At 41.9% G+C, this 25,501-nt stretch overlaps 3 protein-coding genes across 9 annotated transcripts; 2 read left to right on the top strand and 1 right to left on the bottom strand.

The window, feature by feature from the left end:
• Positions 1–3,553: 3,553 nt before the first annotated feature.
• LOC135678074 (probable transcription factor KAN4) lies at positions 3,554–8,382 on the bottom strand. The gene is made up of 6 exons (XM_065190422.1): positions 7,509–8,382; positions 7,329–7,405; positions 7,081–7,120; positions 6,708–6,861; positions 5,081–5,147; positions 3,554–4,675 (listed from the first exon to the last, which is right to left on the bottom strand). Exons 1-6 carry the CDS (start codon positions 7,942–7,944, stop codon positions 4,514–4,516), a joined length of 936 nt encoding a protein of 311 aa, XP_065046494.1. The 5' UTR covers positions 7,945–8,382; the 3' UTR covers positions 3,554–4,513.
• A 4,620-nt stretch (positions 8,383–13,002) lies between these two features.
• LOC103990990 (uncharacterized) lies at positions 13,003–16,712 on the top strand. 7 transcript variants are annotated; one of them, XM_065190417.1, is made up of 4 exons: positions 13,003–13,119; positions 14,163–14,476; positions 14,567–14,716; positions 16,460–16,712. In XM_065190417.1, coding segments are annotated over exons 2-4 (300 nt in total). In that variant the 5' UTR covers positions 13,003–13,119; positions 14,163–14,327; the 3' UTR covers positions 16,461–16,712. The 7 variants fall into 7 exon arrangements, 6 of the variants coding, with proteins under 6 accessions (XP_065046489.1, XP_065046491.1, XP_065046490.1 ...); XM_065190419.1 differs by having other exon boundaries at positions 13,004–13,119; positions 14,180–14,476; XR_010514801.1 differs by adding an exon at positions 14,917–14,985 and having other exon boundaries at positions 13,010–14,476.
• A 5,285-nt stretch (positions 16,713–21,997) lies between these two features.
• LOC103990992 (transcription factor HHO5) lies at positions 21,998–24,212 on the top strand. The gene is made up of 5 exons (XM_009410326.3): positions 21,998–22,279; positions 22,402–22,631; positions 22,733–23,105; positions 23,395–23,471; positions 23,578–24,212. The coding sequence occupies exons 1-5, from the start codon at positions 22,069–22,071 to the stop codon at positions 23,815–23,817; spliced, it is 1,131 nt and encodes a 376-aa protein (XP_009408601.2). The 5' UTR covers positions 21,998–22,068; the 3' UTR covers positions 23,818–24,212.
• Positions 24,213–25,501: the final 1,289 nt, after the last annotated feature.

The raw sequence follows: 25,501 nt of genomic DNA, 5'->3' as shown, positions 1-25,501 counted from the left end.
CATACTGAAGTCTTTCTCTGTAGCATTTAACTGCTCACCATAATCTTTAGCCTGCAACCTGTATAAAGTATGACATTTCTTTCCATTAGCTATAACAAGAGAACCCTTACTAAGCTTCCATTGCCCTCTGTGAAATCTGCTTTCATACTCTTCATCATCTAGTCTTCCAACTGAAATTAAATTTAGCCTCAAGTCAACCACATGCCTCACATCCTTAAGTACCAACTTACAGCCAAGGTTGGTCTTTAAATGGATATCACCCATGCCAATGATGTCTGCTATGCCATAGTTGCCCATCTTGACAACACCAAAGTTTCCAGACCTGTATGTAGCAAAAAACTCCCTCCGTGGTGTAGCATGATAAGAAGCACCTGTGTCAATCACCCACTCAAGATCCTGACACACACAAGAAAAAATATCATCAGAAGGAGACAAAATCAAATAATCACCACCCTGCACTGTAGCTGTAGTATTATCCTTGGACTCTGTAGACTCCACTTCTTTTCCCTTTTTCTTGTTTTTCTTAGGTTGCTTACATTGGTTCTTGTAATGTCCTTTCTCACCACAGTTATAGCAAACAATATCTTTTCTTGATCTTGACTTGCTCCTACCCATACGTGAACTGCTTCTAGACTTTGACCTTCCTTTGTTCTCTGAGATAAGTGCCTGTGAATCATTCTGAGATGTTGCCGAACTCTTTTTTCTCAACTCCTCATTCAACAAACTGCTTGTTACTTGACTCATAGTGACAATACCATCTAGCGCAGAATTACTAAAGGAAACCACCAGTGTCTCCCAACTTTCTGGTAATGAACTGAGAAGTAACAATGCCTGCAACTCATCATCAAGAGACATTCTCATAGAGGATAACTGGTTAGTAATACTCTGCATTTCATTCAAATGCTCAGCAATAGAAGCACCCTCTCTATATTTTAGGTTCACAAGTTTTCTGATCAAAAAAGCTTTGTTGCCAGCTGTTTTTCTTTCGTAGAGACTTTCCAATTTTTTCCAAAGAGAATATGCAGAAATTTCAGTAGAAATATGGTGAAATACACTATCATCAAGCCACTGTCTAATAAATCCAATTGTTTTTCGATCTAACCTCTTCCACTCATCATCTATCATAGTTGTAGGTTTTGCATTATCCCCTTGCAAAGGTTCATACAAATCTTTGCAATACAAGAGATCTTCCATTCTTGGTTTCCATATCATCCAATTATTTCCATTCAAACTAATCATGCGAGAAATATTACTGGCCTCCATGTTCAAATACAAAAATTAAATCACCAAAACCCTGCTCTGATACCAGTTGATGGGGATATAAACAGGAATAACCTTTGTATAGGAACAAATACTAGAAGACCAAAATACGCAGCGGAATAAAATGGAAACACAATCAAACAGAACACCAAGATATACGTGGAAAACCCCTTCAATGTGAAGGGTAAAAACCACGGGGCAAACTAGAGATAATCCACTATGAGAATAATGAATATACAAATCTCAATCTCTTGCCCAAAACCCAAGCAACAACCACAAGAGAATAACTGGGATACAAGGATCACGTTACTGCCCACAATATCTAAAACCTCCTAAGTAATCACAGCAAGAGCATACTGTAGATTTGATCTAACCTGAGATGAGAACACTGCTAGATGATTGTGAACAGTCTCTCTGCGTTGTCCTTGTCTTCTTCCCTTTCTTTCTCTTCCTCTTCTGCCTTGTTCTCCTTCTTCTCTTTGGAATCTCGTCGCTACAAAGATCTGCCTCGTTGCTGCCTTTTTATAGCTTTAATCTGCCTCTAAAACGCAGCCACCACACCCCCGTAATCTTAATTAGGGTTAGGTTAAGAGGGGGTGTGAGCTGTGGGCTGATAAAGCCCACATGGGCTGAATATGGGCCATCAGCCCAACAGAGGCGCCATGGAGCACTGGAGATCGATGGCATCGAGGTGCTAGTGGGAACGTGGATCGGCTCGTCGTCCGGCAATGGAGCCAGTGGTGCATGGGTAAGAAGAGGTCTCACTGTGCGTGGGCAAGAAGAAAAGAAGAGTGGGAAGAGGTCTCGCTGTTGAGTTTTCATGCGTAGTAGGTTTCTTTCTCTTGGAGATTAAAATATGATGATACAAGGACAGTTGAAGATTCAGGCTTTAATAAGCAGTAAAAAAATTACTTCTCTCCTAGAAGTGCTTTTTCGGGTTTATCCTGAAGAATAGAATTATACAAGAGTTCATCCCAGAGTGAACAATAATTCCTCGTATATATTAAATGGCATTCCCGAAAAGATCTTAGTGCACTTTTGAAATTGTGTTTGGTGACATATTGATTGGACAGTTGAAGAGTCAAGTCCGTGGATTCAAACAAAAATTACGTACATAAGAAGAATTCAGGCAGCAATCCCCGACTTTGACAGGGTTACCGGAGGAATGCGATGATGCTCGAGTTGCAGGGGAGGTGTGTGTGTGGTCTGTTCCTCGTCATCTCTTCTAATAATCCTTTTATCAGGACAGCAGAGAGGAGTTCATTAGCTTGTACTGATCTCTTCTGTTTCATCATCAATCGTGCGCAGTAGACAAGATTTTTATACCTTGTGATCATAATATCAATATTTCCCTATATATTTCACACAGATTTGGGAGTATATCTCCTGCTCTGCAGTTGCAGCAGATGCAGAACAGTAGGAAGCAGTCTGCCCTCACTTACATACATGTTTTAAGGATCAACTGGGCGCGAACCGATCCATGAGCATGCAAACGGTGGCTTCCGAGAGCGTGGTCGTCCTCCTCTGCCGCCGCTTCTCCCGAACAGCTTCCTCCTCCGCTGTAAGCAGTACTTCGTTTCCCTTCACCTCGTCTTCCTCCTGCCTGGCGGAGCTGCAAGTCCCGGTGCTCTGCTGTTTACTTCCGAGCTTGGCAATGACTCCACCCATCCACATTCCCACAAAGCCTGACATCTCTGCTACTTCTTCTCAGAATGCTCCTGTTCAAAGTTACACAGGTTTCGCTAAGTATATATCGAGAGGAGGAGGAAGAAAGCAGGGGTTGAGCTCCACGGTCGTCTCTTCTTATCTCTGTTGCCCCCCACATTGGCTGCGTCACGCAATGGTTTTCCCAGCCCATTGGCTTCCGCTGCAGGGAATTGCTCGGTGAACCGCGTAGGTGTCACATCAACGCCTAAACAATTTGACACGGATTAGAAATGATCTAGATGATTGATGGCGATTTGGGCTGAGTTGGAGGGTTTTTCTTGTTTGGCAAGGATCTACCGCATCTTCTTCTTCCTTTTTGTGTGCATGGGCACTCTTTGATTCCCTTGTCTTTCTTGTTGACTTTACGCAAACTTTTGTCCTGATTGTTGACTTTCTGCAAACTTCATGAAGAAAGAAGATAATAGTAGAACTAGAAATACTTTGAATAACATGATGCCTATCGTATCTTCTCAAAACAAGGATTTATTGTGATGTAAATTCTCGGTTATGATGTTTCTGGGTATAAAACAAGAACGCCTTCTACTTCACAGGAGTGTAATGTTTCTGGTAAGTTTAAAAGATAGTGTTCTGCAGAGAAAGAGATCGGATGATTGCAAATGTTCGCCAATATAACAGCATGAGTACATACGGGAGCGTACTGAGACAGATACATGCATACAAAACTTTTGTTAGCTGAACATGCCTCAAGAACTGAATCTAAAGGCCAAAGCAATCTACAAGAATCGACAGAGTGGTTTCGGAGTCGATGCATTCCTCTGATTGCTGCAGCAACTTGCTTTTCACGGCCTGACTCAGGCGTGGGAAGCCAAGAAGAGATGTCTCCCCCTCTTTCTTGACGCTGCCTCGACCCCCGGACGAGAAGACGCCTTCATGGCGTTTCTTGCGAAGCTTTTCGAGCCCTGCACCCCAAATCTCTATCAAGCTCGACATGGCCAAGGTAGCAGACGAGAGACCTGAGCTAGAAACAAGCTGGAGAGCTCTTGTATAAAAAGAGCTCTCGGCTTCAGGAGGAAAACCAAGGGACACGATATGCTGCTTGCCTTTCGCTGTTCCTTCTGTGTGCTCTCACTCGCCCACAGTCTTCTTTTCCATGATCTACTTTTCTCATGGATATGATATCGGAAGTTCAATCCTGCATCGTTTTTCTGTGGGCTTTTCTTTTTCGGAACCTGCGGCTGAACGATGACTGCGTCAGCGAATTGGAAGGTTGACTTCTGTCGTCTTCTTGTAGGGTAGGAGGTTTGACTTCTGTTGGTAATCGGAAATCCGCAGATTAATCTGGAAGATCTTTTTTCTACTATTTGGGATGTGAAATGTTTTCAAAATGATCTGCGCAATCTCCAACCAGCATTCGCAGCACACGGTAGTCGACTCAAATGCTATCCAAAGTATTTTACATCCACATCACTAAGTTCTCCAGCCTCGATGAAAGCTCAAAAACAGCAGGATTTCTTCTCTTTCTTTCCTTTTTCTCTTTCCATTTTTCGTCGACATGAAAAATGATGTAGTTGGACACCTCCTAACTTCACAAACACCTGAGAAGAGTCATCTCGTTTGAAGTTTCAGCGTACGGCATCTGCCAACTCTGGCGGCCCAATGTGATTTCAAGGTTAGGCATCCGGGGAGGCATGGAGGGTGGCACCAGAGTTGGTCTCAGTTCTTGTGGTTGATCCTCCATCAGTAGTACCTAATCACAGGAAAAAAAATAGATTGCATCTTCTTGTTTGAGATTAATTCTATAGTGATTGATATATATATATATATATATATATATATACATATATGCTGAAACACGATGAAATTGCATCCTGTGACTTCATAACCTAGAAAAAATTATGTTTCTTTGATGCTTTATGAGCTCATGATTTACTATTGATTTGAAACAAGTTCTCCACCACCTCCACTAAACTAGTATATGTAAAGACTATCTCACCGAGTTTGGTGTGCACTCAGACACTTACAAGGCAAGCCCTTCTTCTTCGCTCTATATATGAAGTACTCAGCCCTAGAAAATTTTGTGTATCTTGAAGCTTGAATCGACTGTGGAATTATAATTTCCTCCAAAAAAACTCTGAAACTTTTGTCTATTTACCTTATTGTCATTGTTTAGCAAGCGTGCAATGTTCCAAGCACACCCCTCTCCAGATGGATTTAGCTTTCTGCACACAAAGTAGACAATCGAATCAGAAATATAGTGGGCAAAGATAAATGCCATATGGCAATAAAGACTTTTGGATTATACTTTTGTTGCTTACTCTCTCAATCAAGTCTTTCGTGAGGGGAACAGAGAACCAGTAGAACTAATTTCACTTGGAATAATCTGAGCTTTCTTCTCTGTTACACTCAGCAGATCTTTTGGGTTATACTATTTTAAGACCTTTTTAATTAATTGGCAGGCAAGTTGCTGCTTTTGTTAAATAGAAAAAGATGTGATATATAAATGAGCTTGTTGCTATGACAGATACATCCAATTTCAACAGCAACAGTGTGCACAGTATTCACTGTTGAATCTGCATCACCCTCTCAGGAAGTTACCAATTCATGTGTTTGTCTTTTGTCATTGTTTTTAGCTACAACAATCAACATTCGATCCAAATGGGACAGGGACAATCCGGCATCCTAAGCACCTCATAGATAAGAAATATGTGAGACATGAGTATCAGCCTTGCCTCAGAAAAACACACCAAAAAAAAAAGGTCAAAATAAGATTCTATTTCCTACTTTCAGACTTAAGGTCAGAAAACCTGATATTACATTCAAGTGGCAAGATAGAACAATTATATAATAGAAAATGAGGTAAAAAAACCTCATTTTGTATTAGAATTTCCACAGAAATGTTAGGTCTAATTCATGTGTAATTGGTTATTCATTCAAAAGGAATGTGTGATGCAATGTATAACAATATTTACTATGTTTTCTTGGGCAATTCTTGGAACTCTTTCTTCCTTTTATTGAAATTCCATGAGATGAGATGACATATATGTTACTACATTGCTCTCTTTTTACTTGCTAAAGTCCATTTCTTCCTTCGAAGGCACTGTTGTTCTCTCTCTCTCTCTCTCTCTATTGGTATGCCAGAAGTTGCATTTGTTTTAGTGATATTCTGAGAAAAGTTCTGGAACAAATTCTCATTCTTCATTGACTACGTAATATATATAAATATATCCTTTTAATGTTAGCTAGAGGATAATTAATTCTTGGATTCTCATTCTGGTTAAGGGATAAATGGGTCCAGAACATTTAGAACAACGCAGTCAAATTCTCTCTCTTCCTTAAAGGTCAAAAAATGACCTTTGCTAAAATTATTGAAAGCAACCCCCTATGAGTGCAAGACAAAAACAATAGGGCCCAAATCCAATGGTCAAACACATGATACACTTCTGTTCCTTGGTCCTTAAATCACCACAACCTCAGTAAAAGAATACAAGGGTAACTGGATCAAGACAACTTTGTTTGACTACAGCTATTAACTAATAACTACAGACACAGGCTTCTGAAACCTGTCATTATTTACTGCTCTACCTCCTTACCCATCTGATTAAACCAAGGAAATGGTACTCGATCTAAGTTTACTTCCAATGCACCAAACAAACTATGTTAGCACATTGCCGACGCAGGCAAACTAAAATAAGAAACTATTCATGAAAACACTTAAATCCGACAAATAGATAGATAGATAGATTGATGCAGTAAGGAGGAGATGGATGGAGTGGACAGACCTAGGAGACTTGGATTGTGGTGTTGGTGGGGTTGGCGTGCTGAGGGAACTACAAGGAGGGGTGATCTCATTCCCAGCTTTATCAAATGACAGTCCTCCCTCCACTTCCTCCATCCCTCTCCTCTGGTTGAAGCACATTTCTGCCTGACCTTGGCCTGCAAAACAATTTTACCCACCACTAAGATCCAAAATGGTTGTGCTTTCTGGGACAGACAGCAGACTAATAATTCAAGCAAGGAAAGGCCAACACAACCACCAGTGAGGTTGTGATATCAGTGAGATGACTGAGTGATGGTATCGGACTCCCTTATAGAACAAACACCAAAGACATTTTGTAGGAGGTTTCTTGTGAAAGAGAAGGAATATGCAAGTACCTGCCGCTCCCCTGTCAGTGCTCTTCACTGTTCTATACATCTGCAACCACATGCACATGAAGATTAATGTCAGACTAACCAAAGGGAAAGGATCAAACAGACCACCATGCTAAGTTTACTTCGAGAAATGCCATTTTGTCCTTTTTCACTTGTAGGGATGTCCCGACCCAACACAAAACCCTAACCCTAGTAGCATGATCAGGTCTTGTGCAGGACATTAAGGGAATAATTGATCAGCAGGCAACTACCTGCAGATGGCTCTTTACATGAGCTAGCGTGAGGTCCTTCACGTTCATCAGCTCCAAGACCGATTTTGGCGTAGCTCCTGACAAGATCGATGTTTCGAGGAGGGTCATATCATTACTTATTCCTAACCATAACAAGAACGATTTCTTCTACGGTGAGGAAGCTTGAGTTGGTGTGCTCACTCTCGTGGCCGCCGAGGAGCTCCACCGCATGGACAAAATGAGCGTGGAGGGTGGTAGTCCACCTCATTCTTGGAGCCCTGACGCTCCTCTTCCCTCCTTGAGCCGATCGTGAGTTCCTCTTAAATCCATAGGTCTGAGGGTGACGAAGTTGGTCATGGTGATGATGGTGGTGGTGATCGCGGTGGTGTAGGTCATGGCGATCAGCGACACTTGACCCCGGCGCCTCCAGCCCTAGGCTCAGCGTCGGTTCGGCATGGTCGAACTCCCGACCTTGGTCGTGGTGCAAGAAGGCTTGATCATGGCCCATGTCGCCCTCGCTTCTGCCGGAGATGGACGTCGCTGCTTCCCCAAAGAAAACCCCCGTCACCGAGCTTCCGTCTACGGAGATCGCTGGTGGACTGATGTGGAGTGAGAGATCAGGAAAGATGGTTGCCATTTAAGCTCAACGGAGCAGGCACGGGAAGATCAAGACAACCAATATGAAGAGAGTCTTTCTTCTGCTGAGAATTAAAGTTTAGGTGAAGAGCGTTTTGGAAGAACGAGGAAGGGTTGATACTGGGAAAGGGAGACAGAGATAGGTGGTGGACTAGAGTGGCGAATGAAAAGGAGATGGTGTGGAATGGTGGAATAAATAGAAGCTTTTGGGTGATTATTAGGTCATGAGTGGGTTATGATTTCCATAGGTGTTGTGTTTACAGACTATAAACTACAAAGAAGCTAGAGAGAGAGAGTGACAAGACTAGGATGGTGGTAGGAGAATGGCAAATGTCTAGGAGCTAGCAAGAGGATAATAAATGCTGTAGGATGGCAGGAAGAGGCGAAGGAATTGCAGGGTTCCCAGATAGCTAGGCATGAGATGAGAGAGACTGACCCAGTGGGAGAAAGAGAGTATATATTTGAAGGATGCAGAGGTATGATACCTAGAGAGAGAGAATGTAAGATCTCTTTCCTCTTTCATGGAAAGGGTTGTGAAGGGGCGTTGCAGGTAATTAATGGAGAGAGAGAGAGAGAGAGAGAGAGAGAGAGAGGGGGTTTTCCTGTGCTTGGTATTTGAGAACAGTGCAGGAGAACTGTTCATTTGACAACAACAGACTGGACCTTATTTGCCCACTTTGTCTCTTGAGGTGCGCTGCGTGAGTTGGGATATGGTGGAAGGGATTGGGAAACTGCCATTAAGCTGAACATTAAAGAAAGAAGTGAAGAAGCCTCCACCACAACTGATATCAAGCAAGTATTAGCAACGTTTCGATCACCAGGGACATCAAGCCAAAGCCAAAGCCAACTGGTCTGTGATCTATTTCAAGCTTATTCGATCGCCTGGTGACATGAAGGGCATGTATCATCTTCCTGAGTTACAGTTTTCCCGCACTGGCACAGCCATTTTTGTACATGATGTTTTGCAGTCTTGATATACTCATTGAAGAACATCATTAAGATCAAAAGGGAGTCTAAGTTTCTTGTTCTAATCTCCTCCCATGCATGGACGCCATTCATGTTCTGGCTACACGTGTGTGGAGACAGGAGAAGCGGAGGAGAAGCCTGGAGGTATCGGCAACGGCAATGGCTTCACAGCTCATCTTCCTGTCGCCATGGCTGACACCGGGTTGGGATGCCCGGCGACACCGGAGCTGCTTCTCCACGTGCATGGGGCTCGGTCGATCCGGGCCCTACGCTCGGCCCCTCTGACGGCTAGCATTCGTCGTCGTTCCCTCTCCTCCTGTATTCCCTCATCCTGTCCCAATATTCTCGAGGCCCACATGCCCCACGCACGTGATACAGATGGATCTCATCAAAACGTGATACAGATCGAGTTGAAGGCTCGATAAATCCACTTCGTAATCCGAGGCTTTAGGCACTGTTAGGGGTTGAGAGCAATGATCCCTCGGTGACCAGCACAAAGTGGCAAGGTTGCAGGCTTGTACAAGGTGGCAATCGTAGTATTGTTTTATTCCATTGCCGCAGTGGGAGGGTAGCAGGCATGGAGGAAGAACTTTTCGAGCAGAGTGGTGGGGATTAAACAAGCAAAAGGTGGCATCATTTGTTAATGGATTTCGAAGCTGTGGTCAGCGCCAGACGCGGTGATCTCCTCGGGAAATCCAAACTTTATTACCACCGTCACCAAGTACAAGCCTGCCATTAATTGATCGATGCCTTGTTGGCAGCACTACGTCCTTTCGCTTGAACTCTGACTCTTTCTCTTCTCCTTCTTCTTCATGGTTGCCTTTTATGATATTAAGGGAAGAAAAAGAACGTAGAATGAGATTCACCGGAAGAGCAAATAAAGAACCGCGTTAGTCTCAGCTTATCATTATGCTTTGGGACTTTCTACAGTGAACAGGATAAGAACCCACGAGGAGAAATGATGGTATGTGTTTGCGCTTCAGGGATGTGAGAGGGACATGACAGAGACCCAACCGCGCGCCCCCTCCCCCCCCCCCCCCGGGTCCCGGCGCCGGGAACACATCAGAGTGCGACCAGCGTAACAACTGACAAAAAGCCAGTGGAGTGTGACGCCTGCTGATGGTAAGAACATGTTTTGACAGATTTCCTGTGCAAATGGAGATAGATGTCTTTAGTCGCAGAGAACTGGCACGGATCATACCATCTCCAGGTTTGCAGAGTGCTCTTTACAACACAATGATTCGGTTCTCCACCTCACATCAGAATATTATAAGTGCAGGTTCATGAAACCCTGTCGATATGGGATTCAGCAAGGACCAGTACATGTACAATCTCATCGATATAAGTAGATTGGCTGTTTCCATGACCAGCTTGTTCATTGCAACATATAAGGTTTGGATACATCAATGTGAAAGATAAAGAATATCTCCCATCAAAAGTTTTGAAGATAGAAAGCTGCAGCCTCCTTCACTTTGTAATTACAAACTTCATAGCAAACAGATTGCACCATGGATTGGATCAGATGATTCCATCAATAGTTCTACCAAGTACCATTGATGGAAATTACTGGTACAACGTGCAGAACCATCATGCCTGACCATCCAGTGTAAGGTTCTACCCATTAGCCCTTGTCAGAGACCAACAAGGGAGCTTTTGAAAAGGTGGTCAGATGCAGCTTTGATTTACCACGAGGCATGTGGATTTGTGGCAGTATTATTCTCCTTCAGAGGAAGATTAATCCTGTATTGACACAGGAGGAAGTTGTGCATGAATGAGTCGTTCAGCTTGCGGAGAATACGAAGCTTCCTGGAGTGAAGTTGGAGGTAGAATCTTTAAAGCTGTCACATCGTTTTGGTTTCACCATGTGGTCGTGCATAGAGCTGGTGATGTTGTGAATCTCCCTTCCAAGGATTTCACTGATTCTTTTGCTCGATGGAATCCTACTGTTTCTTTTACCAAGCCTTTAACTCTTAGACCAGCACAAGAATCCTCTCTCTTTGGGGTGCTGAGTGGTGCGCTGAGTTGCTGACACAGTTGGAACTGCTGAGGCATCGTTTGGCCCCTTGGGAAAGATCTAAGATGCCCTGCTGTGGCCATGCAAAGGAAGCATTTGACAGTTCCATTGAAGCACTAAGCTGGAGAACTATTTGGTGGTTTTTCTGTGACCAGAGCTCAAATTAAAAGAACAGAGAATTATCTATTCGAAGATTCTTTTATTCTCGTATCAAGACATTGGAGAACAGGTTTTCTGTAACTTTTTGGTGCAATCAAAAACACAAATAGTGAGAGAGAGAGAGAGAGAGAGAGAGAGAGAGAGAGAGAGAGTCTTGACTACAGAATGGTCCACCACAAGGCATATTCGAGAACAACATAATCTAAATAAGATGTAGACAGGAAGAAAAACAACATTTGCATGATTAGGTGCAGACCGGACCAACTGAAGAACCGGACACTCAACCAAACTGTTCCAATCTTTTATTTTATTATTGTAAATATTTATATTTTTTTCTCTATGGTATTTAAGTCCAAAGTCTCTTCGCCGTAAGAATGAAAGATATGGACATCCTATCAGACTCGTTACTCTCTCATCTTCTTGTCATCCTTTATCAACCTTGTACTATATTTTAATGTTATCTATATATTTTATATTTTTAGCATAACGTATAAAAAAAATCTTTTTTTTCAAATTAGAACACATCAAGCACTCAATAATTGAGCTCAAAAGGTTGCCTCCTTTTTGCACCACCCCCACCTTCGTCTTCTCTCCAAACAAGGAGATCCCATGCGTTCTACCTGCCTCAACTTAGCCCTGAAAAGCCTCACGGAAATCTATGGCTACGAACACTGAAGTCATACACCCTACGAATGCAAGGAACAGACTACTTATATATCTGCTATATTATTATTTCTTTTTATAGGGTAAAAACAAAGGTGCATGCGTTCGTTTCCATGCCAATCTGCCGCCTCGAAGGTTGGAGCAGAATAAGTAATTAATTTTGTAGGGTGCAAAGCTCAATGTTCTTGCAGTTGTCGTTGGACTTTAGGTAAAGTTAATGTCACTGCACGAACACGTCCTGTACTACCCTTGTCCTGCACTGCACTTTACTTGACTAACATACATCGATACCTTAGCTCAATATCTTTGTAGACGGTTGATGTTTTGTTCTTGGGAGCATCTGCAGCAGCCTGGGTTTTTCCGATCTTATTTATTTGTGTTCATGAGGATTAACATGAGTGTTTTCATGAACTGGCGAGGACAACAGTGGAAACCACAGATGTATCTATCATTATAATCCGAAGTTTTAGGCACTCACTTTCATTTGCTTTTTGATGGTGATCCATGCATGTCTTTCTATTAAAATCCTAGGCATCATTATTTAAGGCAAGAGGGAACAGACCCTTTGCTATTTCAAATTTCCAACAAGTATGATACTCTGGTTTGTCTTTTTGGTTTCTTTTATTTTAATTCTGTATAATTTCCAACAAGTGGTTTATGTGGTAATAATAAGTTGATAAGTTCACCAATGAACATATTAAAGAATACAAAATAAAAAATATATATTAGAGTATAAATAAAGTTGAACTTTGGCCCAAACCCTTTGATGATTATTTTTACTATTCTTTTATAGAGGTATAAAAATAGTATAACTTTGAAAAAACACATAAGATGTAACTCTATACACTTTCCTATAGTAAAACTCTGGTATATAAGAGAATGTATAGATAATTATGATTATGAATAAATAAAATATTCATTCATGCATGATCATTAATGTGCAAATCTACAAAGATATATTACATATGATCCGTAACTTAGCTCAACATCTAATTCACTTCATCTTTTTCATATGAATATTTACTTCATTTAATGAGATTAATTTTTTGAAAAGACATGTCATTAAGCCCACAATTTGCTTATTTTTGTTTTAATTAATTATTTATTTAAAGAAAATTTTAAGCTTTTGTGACGGATTATTGGAACCTAAGGTGGAAAAAACTTAATTGTTTCTTTAGTCCCACATTGCCAATTTAGAATTTGCTTACCGTACTCTCCCCTATATATTAACCAAACTTGATAGGCTAAAGTAAAGGATTGAAGATTATGCTTCCTTTTTTCTCTCCTACCAAATTTAAATTATATTTATTTTTAGTATCCCTACGTTCGTGGGTATAGGAGGACAGCTCCCGATCGAGATTTAGTCTTAGAACGGCATGTAACTTTCTTCCAAATTTTTATTTAGTTTTTCATTTTATTTTAATCATGTTAGTTTTTTAAATTCTGCTCTAACATAAGATTTTTTTAGCTTTCCTTGGGTCTTTGTAAACTTTATTTTAGTCTTTTCATTTTAATTATGTTAGTGTTTTATTATTATTATTATTAGTATTATTATTATTATCAAAAACTCAACTCTAAAATCTATACCGCTGACACTAATGAAAAGAAAAAAAAAAAAAGGAGTTTTGATGAGTTGGAGGTGCAGTCGTCAAAACCACCTCTTTCTGCATTTCTGAAGTTGCAAAATTAAGAAACGTAGGTTTCTGTTTTTATCAAGAAAAATTGAATAATACGACTCACAATATAATGTGTCCAATGATGGGATCGGATGAACCGAGAAACACGTGGCAAGGTCAGTAATTAAGTTGTTCATTAGGCTTTCTTATTTCTTTTTATATTCAACGGATGCATGGTGGGTATATCGTTTCACTTCTACCTACGTGTTCCTTTGGGTTGGTGGAGTCGATTGTATTACATGTGTTAGTCTACTAGTATACTTTATTCGTATCACAAGTAAATATATCGGTTCAAATTTAGGATCCCTTCATATTTTTTATTTATATACTAGTATATCTAAATAATAATAATGATAATAATAATAAAGATAAATAAAATAATCATCGACCAAAGTTAATAGAAGATACATCCACATGTAAATAGAATGAATTTTTTTATTTTGGCTTAGCACATGTAATGTAATCCCACTCCACTAGAGTTAAGGAACACGTAGGTAGGAGTTGAAACGATACACCGACAATGCATCCGTCGAAAGGGCTCATCTTGATGCTTTAAGAGTCACACGTATCCGAGATCTACAGAGCCATGATGATGCACATCGTCCGACTTGGTAATGGGCCTCAGTTTCGATGACTCGGCCCATTAACTCCTACCAATTTATATTGCATGTCAAGGCCTTAATTCGCTTCAACGTTGTACATCATATGAAGAGGATCCTTGGTCTTATCTGGACGGTCCAGATTTGTATTCTTTCCAGGTCGGATCGTATCCTCAATCTTGAAGCGACGTAGCTTGCGCCGCCACTTACCGCGCTCCGCCTTCGGTTCTCTCGGCCCTTTCTAAAGCCCTAACGCTCGCCGCCTCAGTCGCAGTGCTTGCACGCCATCTCTCTCCCGTTGCTCCGAATGGCGTGGCGCGGATCGATCTCGAGATCGATGCTTGCCGCTGCGCGGTCCTCGTCCCCCCGATCGCCGCCTCCGGTAACCCGCCTCCGCCCTGCGCTTGTTTCCGGTCCCCGCGTCCAGCGCCACCGCCTCTCCTTCGGCCCTCCCAGGTAAGAACCTCAAACTTAAGAGCCTTTAATTTTCACGGTTATTTTTCCTCTTTTTTTTTTAATCTCCTTGGTTCGTGCATTGCTTCGTAGATCTCTTGGAGCATTAGGATGCGCGCAGTCCTTCCTTCCGCTTTACAGCGTGGTGGCCGCTCCGTGCCTCACCTCTCACCTGTCGGTCAGCGCGAGAGCGTGCTGTGAGCTCTCTCAGGGTACCTTCTGTCGCATTTGTCAAGATCGCTAGTTAGTCCTCTCGCTGTGAAGTTCTTATTGGAAAAATGCTACTTTTTTCGCTTTAGATTGATCGATGCATCATAGGATCCGTGGTTCGATGACTAGGGTTTTAATTGTTTTTTGTTGATTCTTTATCGTGCATGTTTCTTTCCGCTATTTGGATTTCGAGATCCGGTTGATATAAGAAAATTGGAATTGGGATTTGATAGGGAAAAATGGAAAAGATGGTTGATGAAGAGACAGGGCGTCGTTCAGTGGGAAGCACTGTTTAAGCTGATGTAGGTTTCTTCTTTCCCCAGTTGATCTTCCCGTAGTGAATTAATAAATAGGAGAGCTATATTGGAGAGGAAAGATATCAAATTGAATAATTTGATGAATACGAAAACCTCAATGTTATATAACATAGGTCAAAATATGTTTTTAACGATAGTGTATGTATTACAAAATAGTGCTTTGAAATCTAATGTAACAGTTAGGTTTTGCCTATTTCTTTATATAGGCAATATTTGTTCTGACTCCATTTTGAATATGAAGGGATGACTCATTAATTCTTCTTTAATGCATCGCATTTAGTTAGTTACGATTTGGTGACCTATGAAACATTTTTTACAGTTTATACAGTTAATGAAATTAGCTACTGTTTTCTTTCAAGATCCCTCCTACATCTTTTGATATGATGTCTCCTAAGTCAACTTAAGCTTGCTCATTGTCATCGTGCATCTGTTAATGCCTTTAAGATGGGTTTCATTAGAGTCAGAATGCTTATGTCTTTTCTCTGTTAAAACTCTTTTTTGGTTGTTTCAGATGGTTTTGGATGCAAATCTACCCAATCAGTCTGGTGACAATCTTTGAACATTAGGACCGAAAGATCAATTTGACAAAAATTTGCAAGGATAGTGCTACGATGTTGGGAAACAAGGAAATAGTTTGTACACAAGATACTTTTATAGGGTATAGGAAGTAGTAGGGGAATATGATAACCGAGAACACATAAGGGAAGCTTAGATCGCAGGGAATGCAATGAGGACATTAGTATTATGTGAGAAGAGATAACAGCTACTCTCAGAAAAAAACTTGATCTGTGACCATCAAATTCAGTTATATCACGTTTTCACAGTCAGAAAAACCACTTTATCAAATTCAGTTATATCCATAAGGTTACTGTATGGAAAAAGTGCATTTCTATGATTGGCATGAATGTTTGAGAAGAAATCCTAGACCAATCTAGTTAAAACATAAACACAGCACTTTTATTTTTACTAGCAAGATGGATCCTACGAAACATCTTGTAATTGTGTTCAAGTCATGAAATAGTTGACAATCATGAGAGTTGAAACAAATTAGAATTCTCAATTCTCTACGATGTCTAACCGGAAGAAAGAGAATCCATGGGCTTGGGAGCAATCCGGCTAATTCAATTCTCCTACTGAGTGGTAGTCCTCAACTTGTGATGAGTGCTTGTGGTCCATTACTTAAAATTGAATTGAATAACCAGAATTCGGATCCTGGGCTTAGCGCCGGACCAAGAATTCGAATTCATTTTTCTCAGGAGCTTGCCCCTGAAGTGCAGATCATGAATGCTTGTCGTTTTAGATTGCATTTATGCCTTCAATCTGAGGATTAATCTTCTGCATATTATTTTGTCTCCGGTCAAATGATATTAACTGTTACATTGTTGCATAAAACTAGTCTTTAGGCATTATTATGGTCCAATTGGTCCCTGAAAACATGTTACATTATAATTTTTTGCAGGTACTTGAAGAAATAAGGATCAATTGCATGGATGGTAAATGGATGACTCTTGGTACGTGTAGAACAAGAACCTGCTTAAGGATTGACTGGAAGATGAGGAGATACTGCAAGTGCTTTTTGATTGTTTCACCAGTTTTGAGTTTTATTTTCCAGGAGTTCAAGAATAAGTGTCACTTGTGCTTCTGGTAGACAATCCTCTGGGATTATTATGTCATGTTCATTCCACTCGGGTTTTCAGTGGCTGCTTTCATCATCTGTTATTAAAATGTCTGAATGTGTATGCTGCCTCCTCCCCCAATTACCTTTGTCAACTGCTAACCATGTCACGAGACAGTGTTGCCTTCGTCCTGTCCGCCCCAGCCGGCAAGATCTGACATTGTGAAGGTCATCATCACCAGTTGACATCGGAGTAGTATTCACGGACACTTTTTTTTTTTTTTTTTTGATCTTCTCTGAAAACCAGTCTTTGCAACAACATTTTCTGAAACAGCAATTACATGCACTTTCCCCAAAATTCTTCCTCGTTGATGTTTGGTAGCATCGTCCATTCACCCGATCAAGAGGTGTCCCTTTTGCTTTAATGTTTCTTTTATTCATTTGCATGACAACAATAGCAGGTTTATTTATGTATGAATCAATCAAGGAAGCTGTTGAGTTTTGTTCAATATATAGTTCTAAGTTTCCGATTGTGAAGGCCCATAAAGAAGTCCAAACTTGATGGAGATTAGTGTTTGCCTTGATCAATTATCTTACCCGTTCATATCATAACAATTAATTAATATCAAAACCGATCTAATATTATTGCTTGGCATGACGAAGGATTCATGTGAGAAAAAACTATCGGAAGAATACGGTAATATATCCAAGTTAGAAAGAAGACTTGTTAAATATATTTTGTTCGAAAAGATCCGAGCTTTTGATCTCTAATAATGGAGCAAATGGTCTCAACCACTAATCATACGAAATAATATTTGTTTGCATCGAATGAAATAATTTGTTTCCTGTGGGTGCAGTAATGGATTATTACCATGAGCTTTCCACTCCGAATGCTCATGTTTTGCATTGCTCTAAGTCGTAGGTCTAAGATGACGACAGTGATGAACTTGGTGCGGAATGCCTTTTATATGCTGACTTGAGCAAATCTAAATGTACTTTGCATACTCTCGAAAAGAAAAAGTGTGACATCCAAGAATAAATGAAGGAGTCAGCATCATGATCACACACCAGCCTTTGAACTGAATTTGATAATGGCAACATCCAAGTTTCCAACTCGGCAATATTTTTTTTGCAAGATGATGTCAGTTTAACAAACGCATCCCATAGAGGATGAGGAAGAGAAGGAGAAAGAAAGAAAGGTTATTCCAATACAGAAAACAACTAAAGAAAGAGACAGAAGAGAGAGAAAACAAGCTTGAAGGTGAAGCAAGCCAGTTATACCAGTACAGAAAACAATCTTGAAGTTTGTGTGCGGATCTGACTGCTTGTCCTTCAAGGATCGATGGCTTTTGCCTGCTCCAAAAGCCGAACGGTGCTTCACAAGTCAAAAAGCAAATGAATCACAACTCCACTGTCACACAAGATCGTGCATGGCCTACCTACCCGTCACCAACATTTCTCGAGTTGCAGTCTCTGTATACTCTAACCTTATCGACTGTCTTTTAGGTCGAAGCATATTGGGTTTGTGGTTAGGCTACTTGATCATCCAGCCATGAGGGACTGATTTGTGCACACCGAAACTAGAGCAGTAGATTTTGTGAAGACATCATTTGAAGACTCGGATATCTGACACAGGGTGATCGACGGATGCACAACAATTATTACAGCTCAAAGAAGCTAATTTCTATCAGATTGGTGGGTGGGCATCAGTGTTTTTATGTAATCCTGCAGCTATTTCTATCATGGTCAGACTCTCTGTCTCTCTCTTTTCGGCCTTGTCTTTGTCAAAGTCAAAGGAGAGGAATCTATGGCAGCAGCTGTGGTCGTCTGAGATGACAGATTTCCCCAAGGAGATGGTTAGTTGGGTAGTAGTGCCCAGGAGTCATGAATGAATTGGAAGGACGGACCGTGTTCCAAGTCTTGAAAGGTACAAGACGCCTATAAACAACATGGAAAGTGAGGCTTTGGATTCTTTTGATCAGGGACGGACATGCCTAAGCACCGAGTCTCTTGAGATCAAGCTTTTCTGAGGATTACACAAGAACATCAACTTTTGCAGAGACCCCCCACTCTAAACGACATGACGGAAAAAGCTGATGTTGAGGTTATTTGGCCCTAAGTCTCTATCTTGAAGGATATCTCATGGCACAAGATTAATTTGTGAGCCAAACTGATGGAGACATTATTCTGATGAACAATCGATCCCATCTTTCCATGCAGAGCATCTCTAGTGATTAAAAACAAAAAAAGAAAAAACCCTATCGCTCCTTTGGCAGATGTAATCAACCTAATCATCCATGGAATGAATCCACACGCACCAGTCTGTGAATGGGGTTACCTTTCTGTCCCTTCAAGCTGTTTATTCCTTAATCTTCAACCAGGTGTGTCGCTTGGTTTAGAATCCAGCAACCAAAGTAAACGATAAAATATCCAATGGGATTCCCTGTTGTTGTTGTTGTTGTTGCTGTGTTCGAGCAGGCTGTGCTTTAAACATGTCCTTCTCATCTTGGACAGATTTTAATATTCCCCTCTGGACGAGGGGAACCAACCAGTACGCAGAATCTAGCATTTTACGAGCAAAGAATCCTGTCCCCTCACAGGTCATGCCAACTTCATCCTTCCCATGAACTACTACCTGTAACGCGACGATGGACTCTGCAACGCTTGTGCCGCCATTGTTGACCACAATGGTAAACAAGTGCTACTCCAGAAACACAAAAGCCAAGATAGGATTCTGGCACATATAAGCAAGATTGCTATGGAGCCTCATTTGATTCTGATTATGATCTGCGTTTGTGCCAGAATGGAAGTGGGAAAAATGATGTCTACTTCTCTTAGATGTGGTGGAACGAGGAAAAGGGCAGGAGAGGAGAGGGTGGAAATGTTCTCAGACACATTAATATCTGATATAGATTTGCTTCATCTTGTGTTGCCAAATGGGCCCGCCCAGTCCTCCTCCTGTGGACGGACACTGGAAAAGTTTCTGCTTTTACAGTGATGATAAATTGACTGAGACTTGCATATATTTGCAGTAATTAAGTTGACTTTGTAGAATCATGTAAAAAAAAAATTTCACTGTGATTTATTTTCTTGAGAGTAGATTTAGTTATTCTTTAATATTGCAAATCATGAAGAAGCCCTCTGTATTTGCCATTTGCATTGTGAGAAAAATCTGAAAAAGTGTCTATTTAATTCCCTCAAATTTCTTGCACCACTCTTTAATTAATGTTAGTTGTATTCAGGATTCAAGAGAAATGATGATGCATGATCATAGTATATTTGTGATTCATGGACACAAATCAGGTTTAGTTCAGTGGCAAACTTGCTCGTAGAAGAGGTTTACAACTTCATACATACACATTTCAACTGTGTCCCCAGCTCAAGCCATCGAGCGGCAAACAAACAATAAGCCTTGTGGATTGTTGCTGGAGTACGATGGATGGTGAGACCATACAAATCTTTCCTTGGAAGTATTCCAAAGGCACAGATTCCATACTTTGTATCAAAATACGAATACTTTAGGGTAGCAGTGGATCAAAGTTGGCATAGAATACACAATTCAGTCTTCTATAGAAACCAAGTATGAGAAACTCAAAAGGCCACTCTTTCCAAGGAAGAAGAAGACTCCCTTCCTTCTGAAGCCTTGTGATGATCCCACAGCACAGCACAGCACAGCACAGCACACGATATGGTCACTGTTGTCCCAATCTAATAGTCCAACATTACACCTGGAATCACATGAAAGATGACAAGCATACAAACCAGGGAATCTGAGCACATCTTCGTGGGGTGGTTGCTTGGGTATCTCCTGTTCTTATCTCTCTACTCCATTCCGTGCAATGCTTTCTCCTTTCCTAACCACTGCTTCAGGTTTTGTGGGGGCTGGCTGGAATCTAATTCAGCATCCAATGCCCAATCATTAAATCAGACATGTCTCACACGATAGATTGCAGAAATCTTTTGTCCTCCTCACCCACGAGAAACTTCCACATTATCCGGTCGGTGCCTTGCGAGGATAAGAGTATGCCTTTGCAGATTAGTCAGTGCAGGCTGTAAACTGAGCTTGCAGTTCTACTAAATCTCTGATTAAGAAAAGCGGATTCGATAGTTTACAAGGACAACGATCAAAGTCATGCAGAAGTGGAAATTCTTTACTTCTCCTTCAACCACCTAATCCATGGAATCAAAACACCTCCTCTTTATATACGTGTATGTTTTTTCTTTGTGAATCTTTTGGTCCTGAATCACATTGAATTGGCTTTTGAGAAAGGGAGGGGTGTTTGTCCAGCCCCTGTGATGCCATGGAATCTCTCTCTCTCTCTCTCTCTCTCTCTCTCTGTGCCTACCTAAATTTGCATTCAGAAGAAAGGTACTTGGATGTGACCTTTCATGTTCCCCAAGGGTATCAACAAGATGATGAGCTAACAGGAAGCCACAAAATGTTATCCACTCCATGATCCTCCAATGTCCTCGTCGGCAGGGATTGATTCTGATCTCCATTAGATTAGCTCACGTGGGAATAAGCTTGTCTTGTTCCAAGATTCTCATACGAAGTATCTATCATATGAGAAAAAAAGAAAAAGAAAAAGAAAGAAAAATGGCTACATGCGGTGAAAGTAAGTAAGACATTTGTGCAGCCAAGGGACGATAGAGTCCCAATTTTTCCTCTACTTTTTTTTTCCCTCCACGTATCGAGCTCTGGATGGAATTGTAAGTTTTGGTCGGTCAAAAGAACGTGGATGCCTCGTCTAAGGGTTCAGTGCGCTGTTTCATCTTGCAACGTGCCAAACACCAGATCCCAAATTCCCACCGACGAATGCTTTCGAGTACGGACGGGTACGCAATTACGGCTGCTGTAGGATGATGAGCCATGGTATTTAGCATGGTTGATGATAAATACGACCATCTCTCTTTTCGTGATGCAATTACGTACGGCAGGAAAGATTGCATCTCAGCCGTTGAAGGAAGGTTCCTTTCTTCTGAAGACCATGCATTGCATGAGATGATACGAAATTACTTGGGATCTTTATAGTTAGTTTCTGATGCCCACAACCAATCATAATCATAAAACTGGCAATAATTAATTTGTTGTATAGTCCAAAATTAATGATTTTTTTATCATCTTAATTACATAATTTAATATTGATTTATTGTAACAATGACCTCTAGCAAGGATCTTGTGGTCTTTTTGACCACGACAAAACCATAAAAGAGCACCCTGTGGGAGACGGTATCTCCATCCCGCCCGGTTCGGTCGCGTGGCGTCCAGATTCGCGACGAGTCGACCTCGCGAATCTCCGGTTCGCTCGAACCGGACCGATGCCCCTGTTCCCATCTTTCTTTCGCGTTGGGCTATATATAATGCTCGCCGCTCGTCTCCTCTCCTCTCCTCTCCTCTCCTCTCTGGCTTTGTGCTCGTCTGATAGATCTCGGAGAAGATAAGTGGAGCGCCGATGCTGGAGGAGATGGGGCTGGAGTTGAAGCTGTGCGCCATGCGGATCGTGGGTGGCTTCGTGAAGGAGGCGTCAGCGATCGGGAGCGGGAGCGGGGACGGCGGGCGGGCTGCGAGGCTCGAGGAGTCTATCAAGAGCTTGGAGGAGGAGAAGAGAAAGATCGAAGCTTTCAAACGCGAGCTCCCTCTCTGCATGCTTCTCCTCAGCGAGGGTCCGTTGGATGCCTCCTTTCTCCATCGTTTTCTTCTTCATCTTTTTTTTTTGGGGGGCTTACTGTTATGTAAAAATCCGATTTTTTTTTACGATCTCGATGTCATTTCTTGTCGGTTGCAGTGATCGAGGGGTTGAATAAGGAGATCCAGCGATGCCGCGGCGACAGGTTCGGGTGTGTCTTCGAAGAATTCATACCCATGAAGAGTAAAGTTGAGGAGGATGGAAGGGTAAAAGCGGAAACGGACTGCAAAGATAAAAAGAACTGGATGAGCTCCGCCCAACTCTGGAACGATAATCACAGCGACAACGATGATGATGACAAAGCCCACGCCAACATAATCTCCGAAGAGGTAAAAAAAAAAGGAGGAATCTTTATGGTGAAAAAATGGGTTTTTGTGTATACCTTTGCGAGATCTTTGAAACGCGTCGCCTCTGTCTCTGATCGCACAAGGACGGAGGCTATCATCGCAACTTCTTCTCGGAATGCAAGAATCGCAACGGCGGGGGCGCATTTGTGCCTTTCAAACGTCTGTCGTCGTTTGCTGCGAGCTCCAAGGAAGAGGAGAAGCCTCCACCCGCTCTGCCGGACCTGTCGCTGCAGTCGCCTGCGATCGAGAACACCCCTGGCCTTGTAACCTGTGCTGCCGAGGATCACCGTGTCGGAGGATGTGGCTCTAAAGCCGTTGACGAAGCATCGGAGTCATCTCCGGCGACCGCCAACACCCACCTTAACGTGCAGCCACCGAGGAAGGCGAGGAGGTGCTGGTCGCAGGAGCTGCATCGTCGGTTCGTGCTCGCTATCCAACAGCTCGGCGGTGCTCAAGGTGAGCCGATCGCTGCTATTTGAATTCCTGTAGGAGTAAAGAAGAAGTTGCCTTTTGATGTTGAATCTGTAAAAGCTTGTGAGCTTTGTTGTTTTACCTTTTGATTCGAAGTGGATGGATGAAAAGAGTCGAAGAAATTTGGTTCAGTAGAAGTGGAATCAGAATATGGGTGCACGTTCTTTCTGAATGGAATTGAACTTTCTTGTTAAATCCTGGATGGAGAATAAGATCCATATTAGCAGGAAACACTTGTTTTACTTGGATTTGGCTCTTGTGTTTGTCGATGCAGTGGCTACTCCCAAGCAGATACGAGAACAGATGAAGGTGGATGGGCTCACCAACGACGAAGTGAAAAGCCATCTGCAGGTGAGTTCTGAAATCCGTGTGGATTGCCATACGGTTTCTTAATCCCAGTTTTCATCTGTTTGTTGTTAGATGGCTTTTATGTCATCTTCCGATTCTGCTATTTCAGAAGTATCGGCTGCACGCTCGAAGGGTGCATAATGCTTCAGCTACAGCGGACCGACCAGTCGTCGGAGAAGGCCTATGGATTCCTCAGAAGCAATACGCTGGTTCCTCACGGCGGAGTGCGTCACGATCTGGTTCTCCGCAAAGCCCGCTTCATTTAGCTGGCTCGGCTCACGCACTTTCAATTACTGCCGGAGATAGCTCGGAGGAGGATGGCAAATCAGAGAGCTGTAGCTGGAAATGAAGGAAATTTATGGGTACAGGCAGTTGATCTTCAAGTCGGAGAGGTGTAGTAATCTGAAGTGAGGCTTTTAGGTGGGTGGGTGCCTACGTGATGAGAAGAGATCGATTGTAAAGAGAGAACAACAATTTTGCTGATACAACCGCCGGGAACGACCGCTGCCTAGTAGTAGCAGCAGTAGTAGTAATACTAGGTTATATATATATACAAAAAAAGATGTGTAGCTTATGCTGACGAGAGGAGTATTATTGAAACTCCTCTGGGATTATATGTTTCTTTCTTTTTTGTTCTTGCATTTCAATCTCTGGACATCGTGAGGGTTATCTTGGCACTGTTCGATCAAAGTGTCATCATTTCTTCTATGATAAAGTAGTTGTTCCTCTTTCTTTCTTCGACAACATGGGGAGTTCAAATTTGACATCTTTTTCTTACCATCCTGTGAGTAATCCGTCCGACACAGGATATATATGCAGGACACACGAAGGAACACTGGATAGATCATCGACCAACCACTGAGGCTCAGGGCACGACCAACAGTGTATCTATCATCTGAATCAGTGGTCCACTATGGACCTTGCTGGAACTCATCTTCAAATTCAATTGCTGGAACTCGCCTTCCTGCTTTGCCCACGTTTTGCTGTTTACGATCGAGAGCTTCATTCATCCATGAGTTCACTGTCCTGTTGTTGCTATTGTTTTGAGGGACCACCTTATCGTTCCGACTTCCTGTTGCTGCAACTCTGTTGTGCATTCATGAAGGTAGATTTCACCGGATCACTTGGAGATGCTGCTTTATTTTCCATACTGACCGGCATCAGAGTGTTAGGTGGGCGTTGGTAAATAGATGAGAGAGAGGCTTCCTTCCTCCATGGCATTTTTCCCATGTTGCCCTTCCTGTGAGAATCCAAGTCCACCAAAAACCTCGGTTAGATGGATGCTTTGTTCTGTATCTCCATATCTAGATTCAAAATCCGAAAATCTAGCATAGCTGGATTATTTTCATCATCTCCGGATCTAACTTCATCTTTGTCTTACGGGCGCTTTCGGCTTTGTTATTGTGGACTGCTGCATCTGAATCCATATAGATAGCATATTGTCCCTTTCTCTGCACCTGAAACAAAAACCAAATATCAAAAATCTTTACAGCTATAGTAGAAAGTCGTGAGGGGTACCGAATCATTATCAACACCGAGGAAGACGAGTTTAAATTGGGTCGACTTGCCAGATAAATCCAACTCCTGAAATTGGATTTCATAAAGCGGTCTCCCTTATTCACTGCTGCCTTCTCGAATACTTGTTTTGGCTGCATCTCATGGTCCGCTATCAGTGATCCTCCAACCTTGTTCTTGGCCTCATGTTGCCGTCCAACCTCGGGAAAGTTTTCCCTCTCAGACATGTTGGGTGCGAAACAGATCCCCGTTTAGATGCAAGGAAACTTTGAAGCTGTCTCCTCCATCTTTACTTGAATTTGATGAGGCCTGAAAATTCAGATATTGAGCATGTATGCCCCTCTGATTATTATTATTATTATTATTTATTTTTACTTTGATCCTCGATTTGACCTTGTTATCAAGGTCACAATACTTGTAGTGTTTAGCTTTATGTGCACGCTACATGTTTGATTCAAATATTGTAGATTGAACACAAGAAAACTGGAGCGTCAACTTTCACATTGATGTTCTAGGCA

Source organism: Musa acuminata, chromosome BXJ1-7 (assembly GCF_036884655.1).
Source record: "Musa acuminata AAA Group cultivar baxijiao chromosome BXJ1-7, Cavendish_Baxijiao_AAA, whole genome shotgun sequence".
In the NCBI taxonomy this organism is placed as follows: Eukaryota; Viridiplantae; Streptophyta; class Magnoliopsida; order Zingiberales; family Musaceae; genus Musa; species Musa acuminata.
This window is presented reverse-complemented; position numbering and strand designations above follow the sequence as displayed.